Below are 24,607 nucleotides of genomic sequence, written 5' to 3' on the forward strand. Positions count from 1 at the left end.
TTATAGCAACTAAAATGTAATAAATATGGAAAACTGAGGTGGTGCTATTAGCTAAGACAAGGGCATCTTGACAAGCATGTTACTTGACTGTAGCTGATCCATCAACCAAAGTCCAAAACAAGCTGTTCTCACCTCCAACACTTTGTCAATGGGCCACACCCACAGAAATGTGAGAAACAGCAGATGCGATACCGAGTAACGGGGAATTAGCTTTGAGAGCCAATAGCCAGCTGCTGCCAAAAGAGGGCAGTAAATACAAAAACTGAGTGCAATCAGGGAAACTTCAGAACCTTCATGGCAAAGAAAGGAAGGATAAGATAACACTTCCGTTAAGATAATTCATGAATTGCTTCCAGGTCACGCACTGCTTGACAGCACGTCGCTGTCATAAAGCAGCACTTGCAAAACACCTCTCTTATGACTGTCATGTTATCTCTATAAATCATCAGTGTAACAACATCCGTTTCTTTCTTTTTTTTTTCAACGGTCAGCCATTTGTTACATTTGTTATATTTGTTCCCATTTGAAAAGATTCCTGGAAGTAGAGCCCTCAGCACGGGACTGGGTGAAGTGTCATATACAGTACATCGACAACAAAAGGGCTGATCTGTCTCGCTCTGAACAAGTCAAGGCCAGCGACAGCCCTCCTGAGACACAGCAGACAATAACAATTGTGTGTTTTTGACTGAAAGAGCACTCAGCAGCAACGCAACTGGACCTTCTCAAAGCGCTCTCTGTATCACTGAACTAGGATTATTTAGAAACACTATTTTCTGAGATAGTGTTACTATCGCAAGTGTAAGCCAGTTTTTGGCAGAGGTGGAAAGTGTACTGAAATATTCTGCTCAATAAAAAGTACCACTATTTTGATAAAATTTTACTTCAGTACAAGTAAAAGTAGTGGTCTGGAAATTTTAATTTAAAGGTCTCATATTATATCCTATTTCTCCAAGTCAAACTAGTTCCCTGGTGTCCTAATGAACATGTCTGTGACATGTTTTGGTCAAGCACCAGAGCAGTTTTGACAGCATATTATATAACATGTATCCACTGGACAGATAAATCCTCTGAGGCTGGAAGTTTGTGTAGAACTCTGTGCTGCACTGTGCAGCCAAGAATAGAACTTTTCATGGACTTCTGGTTTTCGGATACCCTTGCCCTCACCAGCACTCTTGCATGTTTTACGGACAAAGTGGAGCTCCGCGAGACAACAATTCCAGGAGTTTAGCGCATTGTGACGCCCCAGTGAGAGCGGAATCGCGTGTTTTATCTCCTGTACTCAGACTGAGGAGGACCACAAAAACATGAGTGAGTCATCTGTTTTCACACTTTGCCAACTAATAGGACCCCTAGAGTCCCAAATATGAGGATGTAAATCATTAAAAAGTTGATTTTGCAAAATATGGGACCTTTAAGTAAAAAAGTTGCTTGTTTAAAATGTAGCAAAGTAAAGCACTTACAAAAAAACATACTCAATTACAGGAGCATGAGTAAATGTAATTCATTATCTTCCACCTCTGGTTTCTGGTAAAGTCTGTGATTTTACTTTATTTTGTTAGTCATGTTGACTCTCTACTGGTAATCAACAGGTAGCCAGTATCACATCAACCGATAATCAGTTGACACTTCTCGACTCTCAACTGTTTTTCGTACAAATTACCAAAAAAAAACTTAGTATCCCAACGTTTTTTTACATGTAACAAAATAAACGCAAATAACACTCTAGGTATAAGTCTTTCTGTAAAGTGTATAGGGTTACACATAATTGAAAGGTGTGCCGCTTTATTCATTTAAATCATTAGTCAATTACCACTCACTATGGAAGTGGTAGTTGTGTGTTGGGCAAACACACACAGTGCACGCACACACCCATGCATTATGATTTACTATGGGCACTATAGCAAACCCACTTTAGCCTGAGGCATGTGTCTGTGCACAGAGTACCACCACAGGGCACACATCTGAACCACAAGTAGCCCAGTCAACTCCTTACATAGTCATAGATGTGTCTGCGTTAGTAACAGCTACTTACAGTAATTCCATGAACCTACGGTGCCTCGCCTGCTACGGCACAACATCCTGCTACAATAACAAAATGGTGATTTTCAAATCTACTACTACAATGGGCTGAGAGTGTCACTCAGTCCAATTATGTGGGCTCGGACTGTAAAAGCTCAAAAAACGACCCGGGCCAATACGTTTTTACAGACATTTATGTCTCGTAGATACAGTATGTCAATTATTGTAAAATGTGGTTTTAATATTACTATAAATAAGCAGCAAAACAAGAACTTTCCATTACGTGTTATTTAAATGCAGCAATTATATCAACTAACCCTTACCCGCCTAAGTATTCATGTATCAATCAATATTCAACAAGTAATAAAGTTTGACACTTAACCCAAAGCATCACTCGCAGCTTTCAGCACCCACCTCCTGAAATATGGAGTGTTTGCCAGAAGCTGTGCCTGGAGACTATCCAAACTGCGGGGGCATGATACGTTAATGTTTCACCTACAACAGTTTTTATTTACAAGGTTAGGAAGGTTTAAAACACACACTGTACAGTACAGGCATACAGTATTATACAAATGCACAAATTGCCCATTATGTGTTCCCCAGGTACCAGCTTGACTTAATAGCACTGACATTTACACTCGAGGTCTCTGGACTACGTTACACAGTTTATCATTATGTACAGCTGGTTTACTGTTCCAGGCAGTAGACTGATTTAATAGCACTCAAAAGTAGGGTGGCACCAGGACTACTTAACCCAGTGTATTAGTAAAACTACAGGTCCCAATAAAACACAGACCCCCGTTTCATGAACTGTACGTTGACCCCGTCATAGCCTTCTTAAATAAGCTCACACCTCCTGCTGATAATGAACTGATCCATGTAGGAGTACATTAGTGGTCAGGCCCAACTAGAAGTGGTGGGGCATTAGGCCAAGACAATAAAATATGTGTGTAAAAATATACATCCCAGGGTCTTGTGAAACTGGGGCAATTAAAATGAAAACGTGTACAGCCGAAAGAGCAAGGCCACAGTGGGTGCTAGAGAGATGCAAAGAGAGAGAGAGAGAAACGAGGGGTGAGCTGATGAGAGACATTGGCAGGGTATAGCATGATTTAGATGCTGTGAGTGAGACTGCAGACCTATAATCCAGAAGGGACAGAACCAGACAGAGACGGAGGAAAAGGCGAAAGGGGCAAGCTCTGGGAATGACAGAGCAGGAGCCACAGAAAAAATCAGTTTGTGACAACAGGCAGAAAAAAATAAGGAGTGAGAGCAAAAAAAAAAAAAGTGATGGAGACACACCAAAGCAGAGTGAGATAGAAAGGGAGAGAGCGTGTGAGATTGAGAGCGAGCAGCCAGACATGCAGGCAGACTGTTCGTCTCTGGTTTGTGGGAATGCGGTAAAGACACAGTAGTAGGCAGGGTCCCGGCTCTGAAATTAGAGAGTGGCGCTAAGAGAAGGGAACCAGAGCCAAAGACCGTCTGGGAGCTGCCAGAGGCTGCATCCCCAGCGCATGGCCAAAACATGATTTACAGTTGGGCCGCACTACAAACAGCAAACTGCTCCTGGTGCACTATCTAACTCACAGCATCCCACCACTCGTTGCATGCTATCGTGTTCACAAGGCTATAAAGATACCACATCAGTGATGGGAAGTGTGGACATGAAAAAGACCAGCGCAGCGCGTTGCAGCGCGGTGCTGCAGTGAATCAAAAGGAAGAGGCGGCTCGAGCAGGCCTGAGGACGGAAATAGTGTGTTCGAAAACCACAAGCCATAGTGTTGGAGTGGGCATGTTGCAGCAGCAGGTAGTAGTAGGAGCTGAAATATCATATTGTTGGTTTTTTTGGAGAATTATCAGACACCAGAAACCCTGAATGGTCAACTGCAACTGTCTTTTTTTTAATTGCACTGAAGAATGACAAGTAAACGGCAGTTACAAAGATATTATACCAAGACGACACAAATCCATGTGTTCCCAGGTAGGATTTACAAAAAAAAGTTTGGGCAAAGTTTGGGCTCCGCTACAGGACTTCTCAGTGACATGATTGGATGAGAAAACATGTAATTTATACTAAATATGTTGGATTATTTCAAAAACTGAAACCAATAGCTATCTATCCATCCGTATATATGTGTGTGTGTGTATATATATATATATGTGTGTGTGTGTGTGTTTAAACAGCACAGTGCAATACGGAGAGTAGCCGTGGTGTGAGAGTGTGTATGTGTGTGTGTGTGTATGTGTGTGTGTATGTGTGCGCTCTTCCTTTGCCAAGTTTCCTCTCTTTGTTTAGACCAGGCTGGTCAGTCTGGCTCCCCGCTGAGCACACTGCAGCCAAATACACACATATATCAAAACACAGCACAACAACAGCGAGTGTGCTCACAGGGCAGAGAGGTGCTGGGAAGAAGAGCAAAGTGAAGTTTAGAGTAAAGAAAAAAATAGAAAGAGAGGGGGGAATAGATGTTGAAACAACTAAAACCGGCATTTACAAAGAGCCATTAGGTCGACAATAAGGACACATATTGTTTGTTGAAATTGAACCTAACGAGTACACAGACAGCATTGCCCCCCCCCCCCCCCCCCTGGCAGCTTTCCTAAATCACTGGAGTGACATGAAACGTAACGGTGTCAGCGACTAATTCACTGTGACTACACCTCAAATGCTTCTCTAAAGGCCGAACAATGCCTTCTTTCTGCGTTTGAACCTTTAATACATAACAGTGAGGCAGAATAAAGGCCTTTATTCGCACCTTAAACAGGCCATTTTTTAAAGAGGCTAGAGAGACTGATGGATGAGGGGAGGTGGGATAGCAGCACTCTCACCGTTTCCAGCAGAAAGGGCAGCAAAAGGACACAGCGGGTCATCGTATTTACAGAGGCAGAGTGAAAGAGTTGATTAAGATTGGAACAATGAATAGAAGGCAGAGGGGTTAAGCAAGTCTTCAGTGTGACCACTGTAAATCACACAGGAGACACAACTTTATGGGGTAGAAGATAAGTTTTAAGAATTTGTGATAGAATATTTAAATGCTCAGTTTTGTTATCACTTAAAGGTCCCATATTATGCAAAATCAACTTTTAATCATTTTAATAGTTATATATGGGACTCTGGAGGCCCTACCAATCTGCAAAGTGTGAGAAAAGATGACTCACTCATGTTTTTGTGGTCCTCCTCAGTCTAAGTACAGGAGATAAAACATGCAATGTTGACTTCCGCGCTCCACGAAAAGTTCTATTCTTGGCTCCACAGTGCAGCACAGAGTCCTACACAAACATCCAGCCTCAGAGGATTTATCTGATACATGTTGTATATGACGACAATGTGCCTGCTAGAGCCTGCAAATGATCACTTTTCCAAATGCTAACGGCTGTTAGCTCCCAGTAGCCTCTGTGGCTGATGTCATTTCCTGTCCCTTAAAGGGACACTGTGTAGTATTTATGGGTTTATATAACCCAAAATCCACTTTTTTATACATATTATGTGCTCCTGCATTGTCTAGTTGATGTATAATAGTTTTTGTTTCATTTTCGGAGTGTTTCAAAAAGTCATGTAAAATAACATGGTCGCGGGCCGTGGTTGCATAGCCACTGTTAGCAGCGAGACGCCATGTTTCTACCGGAGCCTGTAAGGACAAACGCGAGAGAACAAATCAAGCGTCTCTTTACTTGTAGCAGAAGTCCCGCCTCCTCTCTCTCCGCTTCGTCTGCTACGGCCGCGGTAGCTCGCCCTCTCCCTCACCTCACAAACCTCATCTGCTGACACGGAGAAAGACAACGAGGACGACATTTGACTGGCTGCGGATACCGTATCGCTCAGGGAAGGGAGGGGGTGAGCAGAGCAGCAGGTCTTTGTTGTAAATTTCAGCCTCTCCTCTAGATGGCACTATAAACTACTTACTTCACCTTTAAATGGTAAATGGTCTGTATTTATGTAATACTTTTCTAGTCTTGATGACCAATCAAAGCTGCTTTACTTACCCTACCATACAGTGCCTCGATGTGCAGCACATTTTCTATCACGTATCTTTCATACTCGTTTCATCATGGAGACTAGCGGAGCCACGGATTAAAACCCACAACCTTCCAATTTGAAACACGGCTCGCTCTACCACTACACAACAAAAAAATCACCTGAAAGGTTGCAGAATAAATGGACTGAACTCAATGAATAAATGTCTTATAACATATACAAATCCTGTTTCAAGCACAGCAGTTGGTTGCTGCACTTCCTTGGGTTAGTTTGTGACAGAAATCCCAATCCTGCCTGTTTGGTAGACATCAGTGCATGCCCTCTGGAGGATAACAACATTATTGTGCAGTATGCATACAGCTGATGTTAGTTGAAAACAGAGACAGATCTACTGTGGCTAATCCTTTTGAATCCTTTCCAGTGGGTCCAAATAAAAACAACAATTCTCTGAGAAATTGAACTGACTACATGCCAAATATGGAAAATTCAAAAATGTGAAACATTTTGTATCTCTGTATGGGGTTTTTGAGATGCAGTGGAACTGCTGCTAAAATCTTCCCTACTCTTAGAATCATTTACATCTGCATTTGATCATAATACACTTACAGCAACGCTAAAGTAAATGCAGCTTCATATAGTAGCATTTTCTACCACTTTATCCTCCACATGGCGGTTGCGGAGAGGTGAAGCCAACCCCAGATGACAAAAGACATGGACATGTCCTCAGTCACTCTCACTCTCTACAGTCAGTTTAGAGTATAAACACTGTAAAAAAGAAAACTCAAAATTTCAAGGCAACTTGCTGCAATCAATTTTTGAGTTTACAGCCCAACAACAGATTGCAAGTTTTTAAAAAAAAGTTCCATCAACTAATATTATTCTGTTAGACAAACTTGTAAGTTAGAGTTGTGTCAACTCAAAATTCAAAATGTTATTTTTTAATACATTTTTTACATTATCTGAACAAGATTAGTTAGCCAAACTGTTTGAAAAGAGAATTTTGAGTTGGTACAACTCTAACTTACAAGTGTGTCTAACAAAAAAAACCTGGGCTGTAAACTCGAAAATTTATTGCAGCAAGTTGCCTTGAAATTTTGAGTTTTCTCAACTTTCTCAACTTTTTTTTTTTACAGTGTAATTAGCCTAATGTGTGCATGTTTTTTGACTGTAGGAGGAAGCCGGAGAACCCAAAGAAATCTAACATAAGAACATACAAACTTCATAAAGATTTTTATATCTTTAAAGATAAATATATAAAAAATATGCATTTGTGGGACATTTATGGGACATGTTGAAAAAAAAAAAAGAGAAGAAATTCAGATTTTAGACATCATGTGGCTGGTTTATAAATAGTCAAACAAACCCTATGTTTGACGTACAAGTGTCACTGGTATAGATTTAAAGCTTCCAATGCATTTTCCTCCCCTGCTCTCACCCCCAGCTGTTCTGTCTCCAGCTCATCCTGTACCAGCAGAAAAGATAATGAAGCTATTCCTGTTTGCTGTAGCTCCACTGAGAGCTGAGGCGAGCTGAGAGGCCTCTGAGTGGACAACAGCGTGTGTGTGTGTGTGTGTGTGTGTGTGTTCTTGTACTTGCGCAATACTGAGGACCAGTGAGGGTTTTTAACCAACAAAATGAGGACATTTTTACGGAGTGAGGACATTTTGGTCGGTCCTCACTTTGTTTTCATTTAAATCATTTCCTTAGGTTGCTATGACATGCTATACTCTGTTTGTCAAAAAAAAAAAAAAATTCTAATTTTGGACGACATAGTATATAGTATGTCTTTTTTTGTCAAATTTGGACCAAACATTTTGCGTCAATTTTTTTTTTCAAATTTTGGACCAAAAATGTTGTGTCAATTTTTTTCCAAATTTTTGACCAAACATTTTGGGTCAATTTTTTTCAAATTTTGGACCAAACATTTTGCATCAACTTTAATGTAAATTTTTTTGCAAATTTTGGACCAAACATTTTGGTTCAAATTTTTTTTTTCAAATTTTGGACCAAAAATTTTCCGTCAAATATTTTTTTCAAATTTTGGACCAAACATTTTGGGTCAATTTCTTTTTTTCAAATTTTGCATAATTTTTTTTTTTCAAATTTTGGACCAAACATTTTGGGTCAATTTTTTTTTCACATTTTGGACCAAACATTTTGGGTCAAATTTTAGTAGATGTCATTCATGAAGTAGATATTAGTTATTGTGTTGATTTATAAAGTGGAAATGCTGGTCCTCACTTTGTCACTTCTTTTACCCGGTCCTCAGTATGCAGCAAGTACAAGAATGTGTGTGCATGCGTGCGTGCGTGCGTGTGTGTGTGTGTGACTGGCTGCATTTGTATATATGTGTGTGTGTGTGTGTGTGTGTTTCTGGATATCCACTTGTGTTTTTGTATATGGTCTAATATATAAATATGTATATAAGTGCTTGTGTGTGTGTGGCCGTCATCTGTAAAGCCCACTGCTGGATCTGGATTGGACCAGTCTTAACACACACACACACACACACACACACACACACACACACACACACACACACACACACACACACACACACACACACACACACACACACACACACACACACTGCCCCCCTCAAAGTTGTGCTTTTAGAGACGAGGAGCCCTTAATGCCTTACAGATGGACTCCTAACAAACACAACACTCTGTCTCGGCCCTCAAGTATTCCCAGTATTTGGCCTTGCTGTAATTTACAGCATACTTACCTAATTGAGATGCTATTAAGGTCAGAGCATGGCATTCTTCTACATATGCCTGGTGCTAATGCACATGATATAAGCGAATGACATACACACAGCACAGTTGCCCTTGCGGAGTGAAGCTAACCACAGAGTGAGAGTGATCTATGGTCCATGTGGTGGACCTAAGTCAACAAAAACATGTCGCTGCAGGTCTGCAGGGCACATTAGATGATGTTTGCCTCATGGTTCACACCCTGTCATTTACAAATTAAGATTACTATCATGCAAAGAAGACCAAGTGAGTAATGGCACTTTTAATTTTTTTTAAGCTATAACATGTGACTTTAAAAAAAAACATTTTTAATACCGTTGTGTTTTGTAAAGTCTTGATGATAAATGATAATGCAGCAATCTCTAAATAAAGAATTTGTTCAAGTCAATAAATACATTTGAATGACTAACAAAAAAAGATAAAATATATAAACTTTGATTGGAAAATTGAATCAGATTCTGCTGCTTTTTTTCGAATCATATTATATATTATACACACATATTATACTTTAACAGTCAACTGAATATATACTACATATATTAATAATTAAAGGGATGTTTCACCCATTTTTTTCCACTTGGACAAATGAAGAAACACTTCAAAATAAGTATGACGCTGATGTGTTTGTTTAATTCACATTCTATTAAAGAGTTGGATTAAAATTTGACCTGTTTTTATTATTATTATTATTATCATATTATTATTATTATTATTCATAATAAATAATGTTGTATTTGTTTCTGTCAATTATAACAAAAAAGATGTGCACAGTGAAGAGAAGTGTCGGGCCTTTATTTTCTATGATGGAAGTTATTTGTAATAATAATGTATTTATTTAAAAATCCAAACTTTGTTATTGTGGGATTGTGACTTGAAAAAACACATTTAAATCTGTATATCATTTAAAAAAAAAAAAAAACAGTATAATATTTGACAGAAGTGGCCCTTTAATTAACTTTTTTCAGTTTGTTTCCTTAAAGAAATGTCAAAATGTTATTAGAATTAGAATAATATTATGACCATTAAATTCAAATATTAGTTTAGCTCAATAACTGTATTATTAATAAGAAGATTATGAAACTTTTTTAGAATTTTGGACTAAACAAATGTTTTTTTTCCTACATAATTGAAGGTGACTTGACTCACTCATCAGGTCAGGGTTAAATAGTTTGGACAAAGCACTTTCCTGTAATTGCAGTTCTGTAGTTTGAGGGAAGAAAATCCAATAACTGAGGGAGAGTTAGCACAAGCAGTGGGACGACTACATCCTCAAGCAGGCAGTGTGATCCTGCCTGAAAGGCCACAGTGACGCTCACAGACGGTGGCCACTGTTCGAGCTTGTCGTTTGGGTATTTTTCACCAACAGTGTCTGACAGAAAGATAACACACTGTCACAGAGTGACCATCCATCTTTGTTTCCACGTTGCTCCTGGAGAATTCAGTCCTGAGAGTTGTGGGGTTAGACACATTGGTGATTAATCAACTCGATGCTCATGCGAGTGTGGGAGTGTGTGTGTGTGTGTGTAGACCTATACGCGTCTTTGTCTGTGTGAGATAAATCACTGTCCGACCCTGTACAGGACACACAATGCCTGAGCCTCCTTCAGTCTATACTGAAGATAAATTCATCGACGCTGACAAGAGTTGGACAAGAAAATTATTCTATCTTACGCACTGGGCTGCAGATAAAAAAAAGAGGAGACAATGCCTGGTGTTTTACAGGCGATGGGAGTAAAAAAAAAAAAAAGCAGAAATGTGTTGGAAAATGCTGGACAGTGACCAAGGCTGAGTATTTGTAAAAGGCATGGGAACACTCATGCACACTAAAACATTATACAGAGCTGATGAATAACTACTTGGGGCTATTGGGAAAGAGCCTATTCAGAAGTGATTCAACTGTGACAACAGGGTTTTACTAAGTATTTAGGTTTACTATATGTACGACGATGTAATGACGACGTTTACGCACCACTATAAAACACGTCCTGTGATGCAACACTAACAAAAGTGAGTGCAGAAAATGTTGTTTAGATGGGATACAATAATATTTTGTCACTGCAATTTGCATTTTTTAGGGGTGAAAAAGCAAAATTTTAGGATTTTTTTTTTTTTTTTTTTTAACTCTTTAAGGTACTACTCAACCATTTGGTCGACCACACTTTAAGTCACTATATCTCATTGAAAAATGCATCAAGCTGAACCCACTAACACTTTATGTGACTTGTTCTGAATGTTGTACTTTATTAATTATGAAAACCAGGTTTATTATAAACAGACGTATCAACCGTTTGGTAGAGGCCTGTATCTGAAATACTGTAGGGTCTAATTAAAAAAAAAAAAATAAAAAATAAAAAATATATATATATATATAGATGTCGTTATTGTTATCATAAGTAAATAAAATAAAATGATAAAATAATAAAAAATGCAAAGAAATCAATTTTCCTTTGCTTGTTTCTTGGTGAGTAACTTAAAGGGTTAACAAAGTAAGAGTTCACATGACGCTGCTTGTAATAATAAAGTCACCACCTTCCAGAAATATAAAAGGCGACGTGTTCAGAGTAGCGAGAAAATAAAATGTGCTGCTGGAGTTTTTACATGTGCACGTCCATCTGGAGGAGAACCAGGAACCAGGGGAATGTGCCAAGGAACAAGGGTCAACAGGTTCATTCACCTGCTGCCTGAGGGGGGAAGAGGAAGCCCCCCCCCCCCCCCCCCACCCCCTTTCCCATATAACAGGTGTGCTGGCCTGTCAGAACCATCAAAAGAAATAATTCACACAGCCAAAGAGGAGGGACAGAGAGAGAGAGAGAGGGGGGGGGAAGGTGCTGGAGAGGGAGAGGGAAACAGTAATTATGAAGGACGGGCGTCTCGAATTATCACAAGTATCACAAGTCACTTTGTTCCACTTTAAGACGTCGTGTGTTGCAACAATGAATGTGAATGTAGTTCTGATTGGGAGGCGGGGAGGTGATTGGTTCCACGTTGTTTAGGAGGGAATGCAGCCCCATTATCCACCTCTCAGCTTTATTTTGTTTTTATGTCAAGTGAAAAAGAGAGAAGGGAAGTGCGTGCGTGTGTGTGTGTGTGTGTGTGTGTGTGTGTGTGTGTGTGTGTGTGTGTGTGTGTGTGTGTGTGTGTGTGTGTGTGTGTGTGTGTGTGAGAGAGAGGGAGAGAGGGGGGAGGGGCGCAGGTATAAGAGGTTTATGTTTCCAATCAAGAGATTACGATCACAACATGTACCCAAAGCAAATGGGCCTGAACTCCATCACGGGGGGGGGGGGGGGGGGGGGCTTCAGGGTCAGACCGTACATATGCATTTACGCTCATTACTCCTCTCACTATAACAAAGGGTTTTCAAATGTGTTTGCAAACGCTTGCAAACATCGGCATGATGAGCGCACAGAGATGTTAGGAAGGTAAATGTGCAAGAAAAAAATGGGGGAAATCCTGAGCTGGTGGACTTGAATAGAAAAGAAGTGGCTGCAGAATGCATTGTTCTATTGTATAGGGGGGTTTTCTTTTGATTTACTGTGTTTAAATGTGACAACAACTTGAGTCTGGTCGTGGTTTGATTTGATTTTAAATGCCAGTTTCATCGGGGGGGGAGGGGGGAGGGCGGAAAAAAAACAAACGCATTTTCTGAACCTTTCAATCCACACAAACATAATTTCACTTTTTAACGACGCTGCTGCTGCCAGTCAGGCAAACAGATAACAGATGTAGCCACACACTAAAACTAACAAACACATCTCATACCCTGTGATTTGCACACAGACACACACACAGACAGACAGACAGACAGACAGACAGACAGACAGACAGGAAGGCAGACACACACACAGTCACACTCCAGTCCGACTGGTACAGCCGTGCCCACAGGGGGAAAAAAGTCTATCTTAGAATCTCACTGGCACCAGAGTTAGCATCATGCTGGCATCATGTTGTCCCGCTATGATAGCGGTCATAGTTGTACCCAAGAGTGTCATCACACAGCTGCTCTCACAGCGTCGGCGCTCGGATGTGAACCGAGATATCTCAGCTGACAGGAGTGCAGTGATCAATATGAAATAGAAAATAACACTTATGTACAATATAAACACTGAATAGATAGATAGATAGAACAGACAGAGGCGACGTGTGTGTGTCTGATGGCGGAACAGACTGACTGCACCCAGCCACAACACGGTCATATGAAAAGATTCCACCGCACGCACTCATCTGATAACAGAGACACGAGCCGCCACAGTCACATTCACACACAAAGAATCACAGTTATGCAGTCACACGCATACTTACATTCACCAAGGGTAATTTTACGATTGTATCTCTGTTATAAAACACACACACATTCAAGGACACACACAAACACACGGCAGGAGTGTGCCTACCTTATCCTCCAGCCTGATCAGACGTGCTCCAATAGTTGGGTATTCTTTATCTTCTCCTTTTCCTTGGTAATGATAAGGAAAACAAATTAAATACACTGTACTGCATATAGCACATAAAACACTGATTGAAAAATATAGATTCATTTAAAATTGGCCTTAATGACAAAAATGTACAAATTAATAGTAAATACAAGGAAACTAAACACATAAGAGTGTAATAATTATATATAACATATATAACACCTTTACAGAAAGGTTCCACCTGGAACCCTTTTAAATCCTTTATTCAGGAAAGGGGTTTAAAAGGGTTCTCTGGATCAAAATGGTTCTTACTGGAACCGTTAGTGTTACCAAGAACCCTTGAAGCAAATGGTTCAAAGTAGAACCACAGCCCTTGTAGAAGGACCCTTTTGGTTATTTCTAATAGTGTATGATGAAAACATTATATAGTGTTAAAAAAAAGTGAAGAAAGGTGAGTAATAGTAAAAGTTTTCGACTAATGTCTGCGATAGCAGCTGCTAAAAGCATTTACCACAGCATTATTCACGTTAATCACAGCTCATATTGATTAAATACTAATGTCCATACTATTTTGTGTAAGTACTGTAATGTTGTCAATCTTTCAAAGCTCTGCGTAACTGTGGGAGATTATTTTGACTTTTGAGCAAATATAATATTATAATATTTATAATATTGAAATACTTTATATTATTCATATACATACTTTTACTTGTAAGTAATTGAGTAGACTAGAACATTGTAAACAAATCCAATGCAATACAATTCAACTGATCTTCTTGATCAATCAGACAAATGTAAAAAAAAATTCAAATATCATCAACTTGATGACATTTAGTTCCAATTAGTTGCAGATGTCCACTATGAATTTTACTTAAAGTTTAAATTGAATTGATTTCTATATTAATTTAAACTAAAAGTTATTTATACTAAAGTAAATATTCTGATCCTGACATAGATCAATGTGAGGATCATCATAATACATGTGTTTGTGTGCACGGTGAAACAGGCAGCACATGTAAACACAGCCACATCCAAACAGAGACATGTACTCTCTCTCTCACACACACACACACACACACACACACACACACACACACACACACACACACACACACACACACACACACACACACACACACACACACACACACACACACACACACACACATCAGGGACCCCCTGATATAAACAGAGATGAAGTGCGTAGTGATGGCTGTCTATCAGATGCAGACTGTTTGGTTTTGCCGTGTATTTACCTGGAAGAAACATTCCTGGCTTTCCCAGTGTGCCGTCCAGCCTGTGGGACAAGACATACAAATAATAATAATAAAAAAAAATTCAAAACACCAAAGCAGCACTTCAGTCCAGCTGATGAACCAAACAATAAAATGGTCAAAAGCTTCACTTCCAAGTTTTCGGAATAACAATGTGACTATTGAGATGTCAAGTTCTGAAAATAAACAATGAGAATGTGAGGGGTTTCACTTGCACATGTGGAGCGTTAGTCAACCATAAATTTACCGAACCGAGGGAGGCATTTCAATATGCATTGTAAAGCCATTCCCTTCTTTTCATCACCTCAAATTATGGGAGGGCTTTTATCACAGCCACCACATGTCTTTAATCAACTTTCATTGATGCCGGTGACCCATTTCATGCCAAGTGGTCAGTGCACTATTGTGGTGTTTTCTGGAAAAGTTGTTGTTGTGGCCAGTACTGCGATGTTGTCTTTGTCCTTGGGTTTTTGGTGTAGTTTCTTTACTATTATGTGGTTTAAATATTTCATAGTGCTTTACTACAATTCATTATTGCCAAAAAAAGAAGTTTGACCCAGTTTATTATCTAACTATCCTGCACGGGGGAGCGTTAGGTGCTTTGGAAGAAGAAAATCCCCTTAAAAAAACAAAGCAGGGAAGGGGTTTTTCAGAACAGGACAAAAGGTTTTCTTATAGTGAGGACTGGACTTCATTACAACGCAATAAAGTACAAGGTGCAACTAATCAGAGAGCAGTAAGGCTCATATCTGTCAGATGAACAGTAACAAAGTGTACCACTGGGGTACAGTGAAGGTCAAACTGACAGCCGAGTTAAGGGCAAGATAAAAGGGAGCGCTCTTGTTTTACAGTGTGACGCTTTTGCAGATCATAGCAAAAATGGCACAAGGCGACATGACCAAATAATGATGGGAGGATATGTTTTTGCGCTCTTCCTTTTTCTCATGACTATGCGCTGGGATCCAAAGTAATGATGAGAGAGGGACGTGGAAAATTCAGAGCTTTAAATCTTTAAATAAAGCTGGGAACAGACAAAAGAAGAAGAAAATAAAACGAGTAAAAAAAAAAAAAAAAAGAGTTCAAAGACGACACCTTCTCTGTAGCTCCTTGATGCGGACCATCATGTTGAGGTGACCCTGGGAATACTGCTCAATCACATCCCGCACATCGTAGGGCTTCCGTGCTTGCTGTGGAACACACACACACACACATTGACGGACACACAAATATACAGGGGGGGGGGGGACACAAAAGCCATTGTCAACCATAGCCTCTGTTGTTTGGTCCCTGAAAACATTCCCAACCCCCTTGAGTGCAAGGGGTTCATTGTCAACTCATTGTGTGTTTTTTGTGCATGTGTGTGTGTGTGTGTGTGTGTGTGTGTGTGTTCATCTTTCTGTAGTTGTGAGTGCCCGTTTTGGTTCAAAAGTATTTGTTTTGCGATCGCCGGTCCTCACAACTTCAGAAGTGCTGCTTAAAAGTAGCAAAGACATGCTTTCGCGATTTAAGGCTTAAGTAATTTGCGATTTTTAAGGTTAAGGAGCTAGGGAAGGCATTATCTCAATTAATGTCCTCACAAGTATAGAAAGAGAATGTGTTTGCGTGAGCACGCTGACAAGTGGATGGTCAAGTAGAAAGCAATTGTGTCCTGGCCTTTTCTCAGCTTTGTTTAGCGTGACACTGATACAAGCAGCATCAGAAAGAACCCGGTGAACTCTTTAGGGTATCCTTAGTATACACAGAGTATAGCCTCTGCAGCTGACATCACTTAGGCCATAATTGAAAACATATTGAACACTCGGAGATGGTAAGAAATATAGGAACCATTCTGCAATAACATGTAGCATGAAAATGATGGCCTAAGTGTCTCTAACGTGATTATGTTTTGTTTTTTTTGTTTTTTTTAACTCAAGCATTCGACTGCAGGAAAGGTTTTCTGCTGACTCCAGTGCTATGTGAGGCCATGTCCTGTTGTGTACGTGTGAGAGTGTATTTTTGTGATGGTGTGTGTGTGTGTGTGTGTGTGTGCGTGTGTGTGTGCGTGTGCGTGTGTTGCTGTGCGCGCAGTACAGTACAGTAAGTAAATTCCTACTGTAGCCCCAGAGACAGGTTTGTAGATTTCCCCTGATACTGTGCTTGAACTGAAGTGGAGCACAATGAAGACATGCAGGTGCAAGTTCAAGGCATTTACACACACAAACACGCACGCACACACACACACACACACACAAAGCTACACACGCACAGAGGCACTGCAGCTGATAAATGCCTTTGGGGCTCCCCCCTCCTCTCCTGTATAACCACCTACACATACACACACACATTCTTGAACAGCATTCTTCATGAGGACACTCAGACATAATGCATTGCTTAGCCTCGTTCCTCAAACTCTCAACTAAATTACCAAACCTTAACCTTTTACCTAACCCTAACCCTAAAAGTATATATAAAGTATAAGTATTAACCCCGAATAACCTCTTTAAAGTTGAGAGGACCAAGCAAAATGCCCCAAAATGTTTCCTACTTGTTTTGGTCCTTACAAAGATTTGTTTTTCTGTAAGTACATCTCTCTCTCTCTCCCCCCCTCTAGATTTCATCTTGCTTACCTGAAATTTCCTCCTGGCCACAAAGTACTGCATTCTGCGAAGGACTTTCACCGCCGATCTTTGGGCATGCGACAGCCTGTCACAGAAAGAGAAACGTACTTATTATTCCAAATGAAATACAACAGCTAAATGACAGGTAAAATGTGTGAAGTGGTCTCTTTTTTGGACAAACTGAGTTGTCAATAAATCAATAAAATGTGAAGTTGTCATTCAATTCAATAGAGGGAGAGAGTGTCCCACACACACACACACACTGGCAGGTAAGCGTTCATGTGGACAAAAATACAACCTACAACAATATGTGTCAACATAGATTACCCTCTGCTCTGCACACACACACACACACACACACAAAGCTCTCTCATAGACATTAACAGCCACAATTTCTGCAACCTGGTGCAAAGTGTAACAGAAAACAACCAGACTCAGTCTGCACCCAAAGGAGCCCCCCCCCCCCCCCCCAAAATGCACGCCCCTCGGCTCAAAGCTGCACATCTGTGTCAACACAAATGAAAACCCACTGGTATGGAACTAAACAGTGAAACAGAAACCACTGGATGCAAACAACACAAACTCATACTTGCAAATCATGGTGACAGTGTGGCGTGCACTTGTGTTTGCTTTTTCAAGGAGGCACTCATTTGGTTTGTTTGTGAGAAATTGCTGAAACATGTCCTTGGGTGTGCCATGTGTGACAGCAGCATGTTAAGATGATGTATGCTATGAATGGAAATAGATCATGAGAAAACACAGACGGGAAATGCAGTTGAGTGACTGGGTTTCACTGGTCCAAGTGATTGAAACGTACACAAACAACTGCATGGGCTCGTAGATAGCTGGAGACACACACGGGTCTAATAGTATCAGATAGGGTTTATGAATCTCATCAGTCTGTGATCCTGGTTTTATTATTCCATATATTATATAATAATGATGTTATAGAGGGTTAATTTGTTGGGGGTTTATTATAAATCAATACATTCTGATGTGGTCCAACACAGCCAGGTTCACCACACATTCAACCTGCTGAATGCTAGTTCACCTTTAGAATTCCAGTGTGAAAAATGCTCAGAAAAAACCTTAAGGCTCAACATTAGATTATGCATACGAACAGAGTGTTCTGTACACACTTTGCTTTGTTTTTGTGTAAATCTTTTGAAAGATTATTGAGATAGCAGCATCACTAGTACGAGGGCAGTGTAGGAACTAATTTAAGCAAGATAACCGATGGAAAAGCAATGAGGGAATTTTCTGGGATGGGGTAAGAAACTCAATAACAACTGTGCCTCATTCTTAAGAAAGCTACTGTATATTATCTCATCCTCCTCCACTGCGGCTGTTTTTTGTTGTCTCTTGGCTTAGTGTTGCTGTCTACTGGATGTATTGCTTAACAACCATGCCAGTGTGAAGGATGCATGGGCAGTTTCAGATCTGCTATTTTTTTGTATTATTTGTCCTGAGTGAACTGTGAACTGGACAACACTGAGTACAGATCAGAACTGTGCAGCCAACGCGTCCTCAATGTGTCTTCAGATGCAAAAAAGCACATTCAGAGATGGTTTGGGAACAGATAGGACCACATTTATTTGCATTGACAACCTCCTCCACAACTCATGTCAACTCAGCACCCATACAATGATTTATTAGCCACAGCCACACTTTTAACACCGATTAACACATATTCCAAATCGTTCAAATGTTATGTTATAGGAGCGTGTGTAGTGCTTTAATTAACCCTGCTCTGCCCAACTCTTTACCTGTCATTTACACTGATACAAACGCCAACAAGTTGGCAACAACACACATGTACACAAACCTATTCTTTGTTCTCTCAAACAAAAATGGCATCTGTGTGTATTTGCATACAGCGCATGTCAGTGAGATCTGGTCACATGTGGGAACAGAACGGCATCTAGGACACATTTTAATGCCAGGTTTGAACAGCCGTACTTAATGCTGCCAAGTTGTGATCTGATCTCTCAGCAGAGAAAGTTAATCCCTGATCGAAACCTGGCCGTAATCATTTGAAATGGACATGTTCTAATTTGTACATAAAGCCGGCATACATGTGTCTTTCCATTATAGTCTCTATTCTTATAAAGCACATAGGAGGCAGCATGATGCATTACTTAAGATCAAGTTTTGGTATAAAAATAGTACTATCGTATTACTGCTGCTCCCCCTTTTCTTTGCCCCATTTTTACATAAAATGACTCTCTGTCTCTCCCCTTCATGGACAGTATGTTGTGACTTTTTAGACAGCTGATGTGTGCACATCCATGCGTTGCATGCTGAGACTGACATCACCAGATCTTTGTTATGGAGATCCAGACTAAGACGACAGGAATTAAAAACATCATGTGCTTCTGCAAACACAAGTAGGGGACAAAAAAAAGCTCTCATGTTTTCTGCAAATACTAACATTATTGCTGAGACGTTCACACACATTTGTCACGGTGTGTAAGTTGCATTGGCTGCGTACTGACGTGCACAAATGCAGTCTCTGAATGCACGGCATGTTTGCATGGGCGTGCGCAGTGAGTGCTCTTTGCTGGCGCTTGCTTTGAGTGCGACCGCGGCTCCTCCGAACAAAAGATGGATGCCTCCATTCTTATGTCAGAGCTTATGCTTTTGTACGTGGGGGGGGGGGGGTGATACGTGTGTTGTTTTGAGCATGTCTCTCAAGTTATGTCTCCGTCAAAGAAGGCCACACCCACATGCACAAACACACGCAGCGTCTGTTTTCCATGACTTGAGAGGACATTGCATTGACTTACATTCATTTCCTGGAGACTAAACTTAACCCTAACCTCTAACCCCAAAGCCTAACCTGTAACTACTACTGGCCTAACCCTACTATTAAAAGTAACCTCATCCTAACCATACAGCATGTCTTCACCATAAAACGTATTAATTTATGTAATGGGACATGCTTTTTGTCCCCATAAGGAAGACAAATCCCCACAATGTGACTGTGCAGACAGATTTAGGTCCCCACAGCATGAGCAATACCAGAAACACACACACCGGTTCATGCAGCTATCCTTTTTCCATTCACTGAACAGCCTAACAAAGCCCTATCCCTAACCATAAACTAGTTAATTCCTAACCACAATTCAAATCTTGGCCCTTGATTTGAACAGTTCCTCACAAACGCGGTTCTGCTTCATTAGGATCACCAGGTTTTGGTCTCCTTTAGGACTAGTGGTCCTGACAAGGTCAGTGTTTATGCCAGTCCTAAAGAGGTAACAAATACAAGTACACACATACACGCTCGCACCCTTGACACACAGAAACACATGCACGTTGTCGCCCCTCCCCAAACGAAGGTCTTTGTGGAGTCAACAAGTCGCTCTGAGGTCTTAATTAGGCCGAGGGACAACAAAAGGACTTAGCAGACAATGCATTGACATGGGACCATAAACCCTGAACATCAAAGGCTGTCAAACTGCTGTCTTTTTTTGTCTTGCCCTCCATGCATGACCTGCCCAAGCTATAGGAGGAAATGCACACAAACATAAAGAGCATGAGGCCCTAGTTTGGGGGGAGGGGGGTCTACCCTGCACCTCTTTCTGTCCATCGTCGATAAGGAGAAGGAATAGTTTTTCTGTCACCCCACCACCACTAGCAGCCATTTGGCACACAGAAACTAGAGGAATGCAATTCCCACATCCATCTTGCTGATGCTGCCCTTCGAAAACTTGCCAGTTCTGACTCTTCTTCGTTTTCTTCTTCTTCTTCCGAACCCCCCACCACCACCACCACCACCCTTCTGTCTCCTCTCTCCTTTTTGTTTATTTTTCATCTACGCAGAAAAATTGACACAGCACATTTTTCCTCAGGACTCCTCGTGTGAGTCAGTACATCTGGGATCTCATGCAATATGTGTTCAAGATTCTTTCCATTGTCCTGCACTATATGAATCACCTCAGTACCAGGAGGGTTGGCTGTGTGTGTATTTTCTTTCCTCTAAAGATTAAGTCAGAAATCATACATAAGCTATACTCACTGGAGTCATGAACCTCTCCTAAAAAGCTGTGACAGATTTAGTCCATGGCCTCCCCTCGACCCTTCTCTTTTAATAAGCTTCTTTTTTTCTTTTTTTTTCATTTTCAGATCGTCACTTTGGAGATCTCCGAGTTGTCAATGGCAACTCTCCCTCATGCACCCCACCCCCTCTGCTCTTTCTTTGGCAGGGGACTGTCAAATATCCTGTGCTTCCATGGTGCTGCAATAACCTTGGAGTCAGTCAAGAGAAAGCTGCCTTAGACATCAATGTGCTATGGTCACAGCGAGCCTGTGCATGTGTGTGTGTGTGTGTGTGTGTGTGTGTGTGTGTGTGTGAGAGAGAGATAAGCTGTTAGACTGGTGACTGGTCCATCAAAGAGATGTGCTCTTCTTCTGTTCTCCACAAAAACAGACTTCCCTTTATCACATCTCTGAAGGATAAGATGACTACTACATTCTTTAAAGTATGTTTGATCTAAAAGTGATGGCCTGCCAGAGGGTGTCGTGCTAAGAATGATAAGGCTGCACTACACATTATAAGAGACAAGCTTCACCATTCAAACGGTCCACTTCTAATACAAGAAATACCCCCCCTGTCATCTCGATGCGGATTTGCTAAATGAGTAATTAAAACGAGCTATTGGAGTGGTTTTCATTAAGGCAGAGGAACAAATATAAGACAACTATGTCTTTCTCGTGTTGTGGAACTTATAAACATGTCCATGAGAAAAAGATGTGTCTATATACCGGTGTTTTCAGTTTGTTTTTGAAATTATTGTCCAGCTTGAAATACTGAACAATTCTGAAAATTGCAAAAATATGTTCATTCACAGCCAAGATTGAGTCAGCAGGAGGATAAACACAACACAGCTGCTCTGCTGTTTAGACCTCTGTTCTTCTCCCTTCTGCACTTCACGGTCACCAATATGTTAATTGAACACAGACATTCACATATTTTTACAACGCCGATTAAATCACAATGAATCGCTCGCTGACTTGCATTCTTCTGTCTCATATTGTGCATTATCCTCACACTGTTTATTTGCATTTTCGCTTTACATCTCAGGATTGAACTTGACACACTTTAGCGGCCTGAACCTCAAAGGATTCGCCGCGTGACATGGGAGCGGCTGGTTAAAAATGGCTTCTGTTACAATTGTTTCCGCGCACCCTTATTCCGCGTCTGTTGTTTTCATATCCCCCATGACCAGATCAATAGACGCTGATCAAGACATGCTGGAGACAATGGCACCGACCAAAGCCACATCAAAGCCCAGTGCCCATTAAGAGCTGATGACACAGAGAGAGCAAAGGGAGTTGTGCTGTGTTTGATGTGTGTGGCAACAGAGCGAGGGAAAACAAGTGAGATGCCAGTGAGACTGCAGAGTCACCATCACCTTCTACATTCTCCTAACGAATATTTCTATTATAATATACAGTGAAAGACTGACACGCTTTTAAATATACATAAAGTCAGTGTCTTACACATTCTTTCCACATAGCCCACAATATACTGTATGGAGTTTTATTTAAAGGGGAAATAAGTAGTTTATAGTGCCATCTAGAGGAGAGGCTGAAATTTACAACAAAGACCTGCTGCTCTGCTCACCCCCTCCCTTCCCTGAGCGATACGGTATCCGCAGCTGGTCAAATGTCGTCCTCGTTGTCTTTCTCCGTGTCAGCAGATGAGGTTCGTGAGGCGAGGGAGAGGGCGGAGCTACCGCGGCCGTAGAAGACGAAGCGGAGCGAGAGGAGGCGGGACTTCCGCTACAAGTAAAGAGACGCTTGTTTTGTTCTCTCGCGTTTGTCCTTACAGGCTCCGGTAGAAACATGGCGTCTCGCAGCTAACAGTGGCTATGCAACCGCGGTCCGCGGTCATGTTATTTTACATGACTTTTTGAAACACTACGAAAATGAAACAAAAACTATTATACAGCGACTAGACAATGCAGGAGCACATAATATGTATAAAAAAGTGGATTTTGGGTTATATAAACCCATAAATACTACATATTGTACCTTTAAATAAACAAAAAATTGCATTGGTCAATGAGATTATTGTGGCGATCTCACACACATGCACAGACTGAGCGACACCCACATGAATGTAAAAGGTGTATGTGAATAGGTCCGTGTAAAAATTCCACCAATGAAAATAACTCCTCTCAAGAGATGGTCGACATCCTTGTAACCTCAGAGCAAAAAAGCCACACCCATGTTTAACGTTAATGACGCCAAGTCTCGCAACCTGTCATTATTTGAGAAGAACAGAGACAGACACGGCTTTTTCCCACCACCACGCCGAGGGAAGATTGGAGAGGACTGCACTTCTCACAAGTACACTAATGACTGGTGAACTCCTCTTGACACAACTCTAAGTGCCAAATTAACTCCAAGATTTGGGCAAGGAGGTTTCCAGTGAGATAGCCGACAAAATGAAAAAATACAGCCATGGGAAAAAGTGCTTTTTTTTTTACTGGGGCATGAAGGCCACAATGATCTAAGATTGTAATCTGCAAAATACGGAAAGAAAATTGTCATTGGTATGGTCGCTTTAAGTATTATTGCTTCCCATGCACAGTTTTTGACATAAAATACAGATTTTTCTTCGCATCAATTAATCCTACATTGGTTTCTCTGAAGCTAAGCTTTTGCAGTTAAAAAAAAAAAAAAAAAAGGAGGGGGGGGTTGGAACATTAGCTACTTTGTAGATGTGGCCAGACTAATTCAGGGTTATAGGTTAATGTTCCATCCAGGCCTAAGGTGTAGCCTAAAGAGAAGGACGAGGTCATAATTATTCTTCAAAGTGAACTTACTTAGAGAGGCAGATAAATGTGGGGTTAACGACCACCTCTTTGGGGCCAGACCGACGTCTGGTCAAGAAGTTTGGCCCGTAGTATATCATTAGAGAGTTTTTATAGTGCATTGTTTAGCCACTTTTAGAGCTCGATGGATGGTCAAGTAACTTTGCCTAAAACCATCATCAGGGTAAAGTTTGACTTTATTCATTTAAAATGTCCTCCTCTTTGCTTGAAATTACAGAACTTTACTCCCGAGCAACGCACTGAACAACATTTAAGGTAAACACTGTCTGTTAATGTCCCCAAGTGGGTCTAAATGTGTGATTGCACACATACATTAACTGGTTGGAAAAAGCCACTGCCATACTTCCCTGTATTGTTATGTCTTAGCTCTCCAGAGCATTTACAACAACAACAACAATAGTTTTATATAGTTCTACTGTAGCTTAACTTTCTTTATAATGCATCCAATGTGTGTCAAGGGCATCATATAAATAAAGGCTCTTGTTATTACACAGTAAAAAAAATAAACACTTTAATAGGTTACTGGGTTTTTTATGGTGCCATTACATTCTACTTTTTCCAGGATTTTTACTCTTTTTTAGCTGATACAAAACCACACATGTATAACAACAGTAGAAGTGTGAGTGAAAAGCAATAAAAAAAAACAATCTCCTTTGGCTTTGTCACCACACAGGGAAATGTGTTACCAACCACCTTGTCAAAATTGAATGATGAAAAATTGTTTAAAAATG

At 40.6% G+C, this 24,607-nt stretch overlaps 1 protein-coding gene across 1 annotated transcript in view; it reads right to left on the reverse strand.

Moving 5' to 3' along the window:
* kcnq1.2 (potassium voltage-gated channel, KQT-like subfamily, member 1.2) overlaps positions 1-24,607 on the reverse strand; it is a gene marked incomplete at both ends in the record, with an annotated part of 155,070 nt that overhangs the window by 49,063 nt on the left and 81,400 nt on the right. The window contains 4 exons of the mRNA XM_083893710.1: positions 13,143-13,204; positions 14,420-14,460; positions 15,530-15,624; positions 17,044-17,119. Of these exons, the coding sequence (XP_083749836.1) occupies positions 13,143-13,204; positions 14,420-14,460; positions 15,530-15,624; positions 17,044-17,119 (274 nt within the window). The remainder of the gene's footprint in view (positions 1-13,142; positions 13,205-14,419; positions 14,461-15,529; positions 15,625-17,043; positions 17,120-24,607) is intronic.

The sequence above is a fragment of the Microchirus variegatus genome (assembly GCF_963457635.1).
Source record: "Microchirus variegatus genome assembly, chromosome: 8".
Classification (NCBI taxonomy): domain Eukaryota; kingdom Metazoa; phylum Chordata; class Actinopteri; order Pleuronectiformes; family Soleidae; genus Microchirus; species Microchirus variegatus.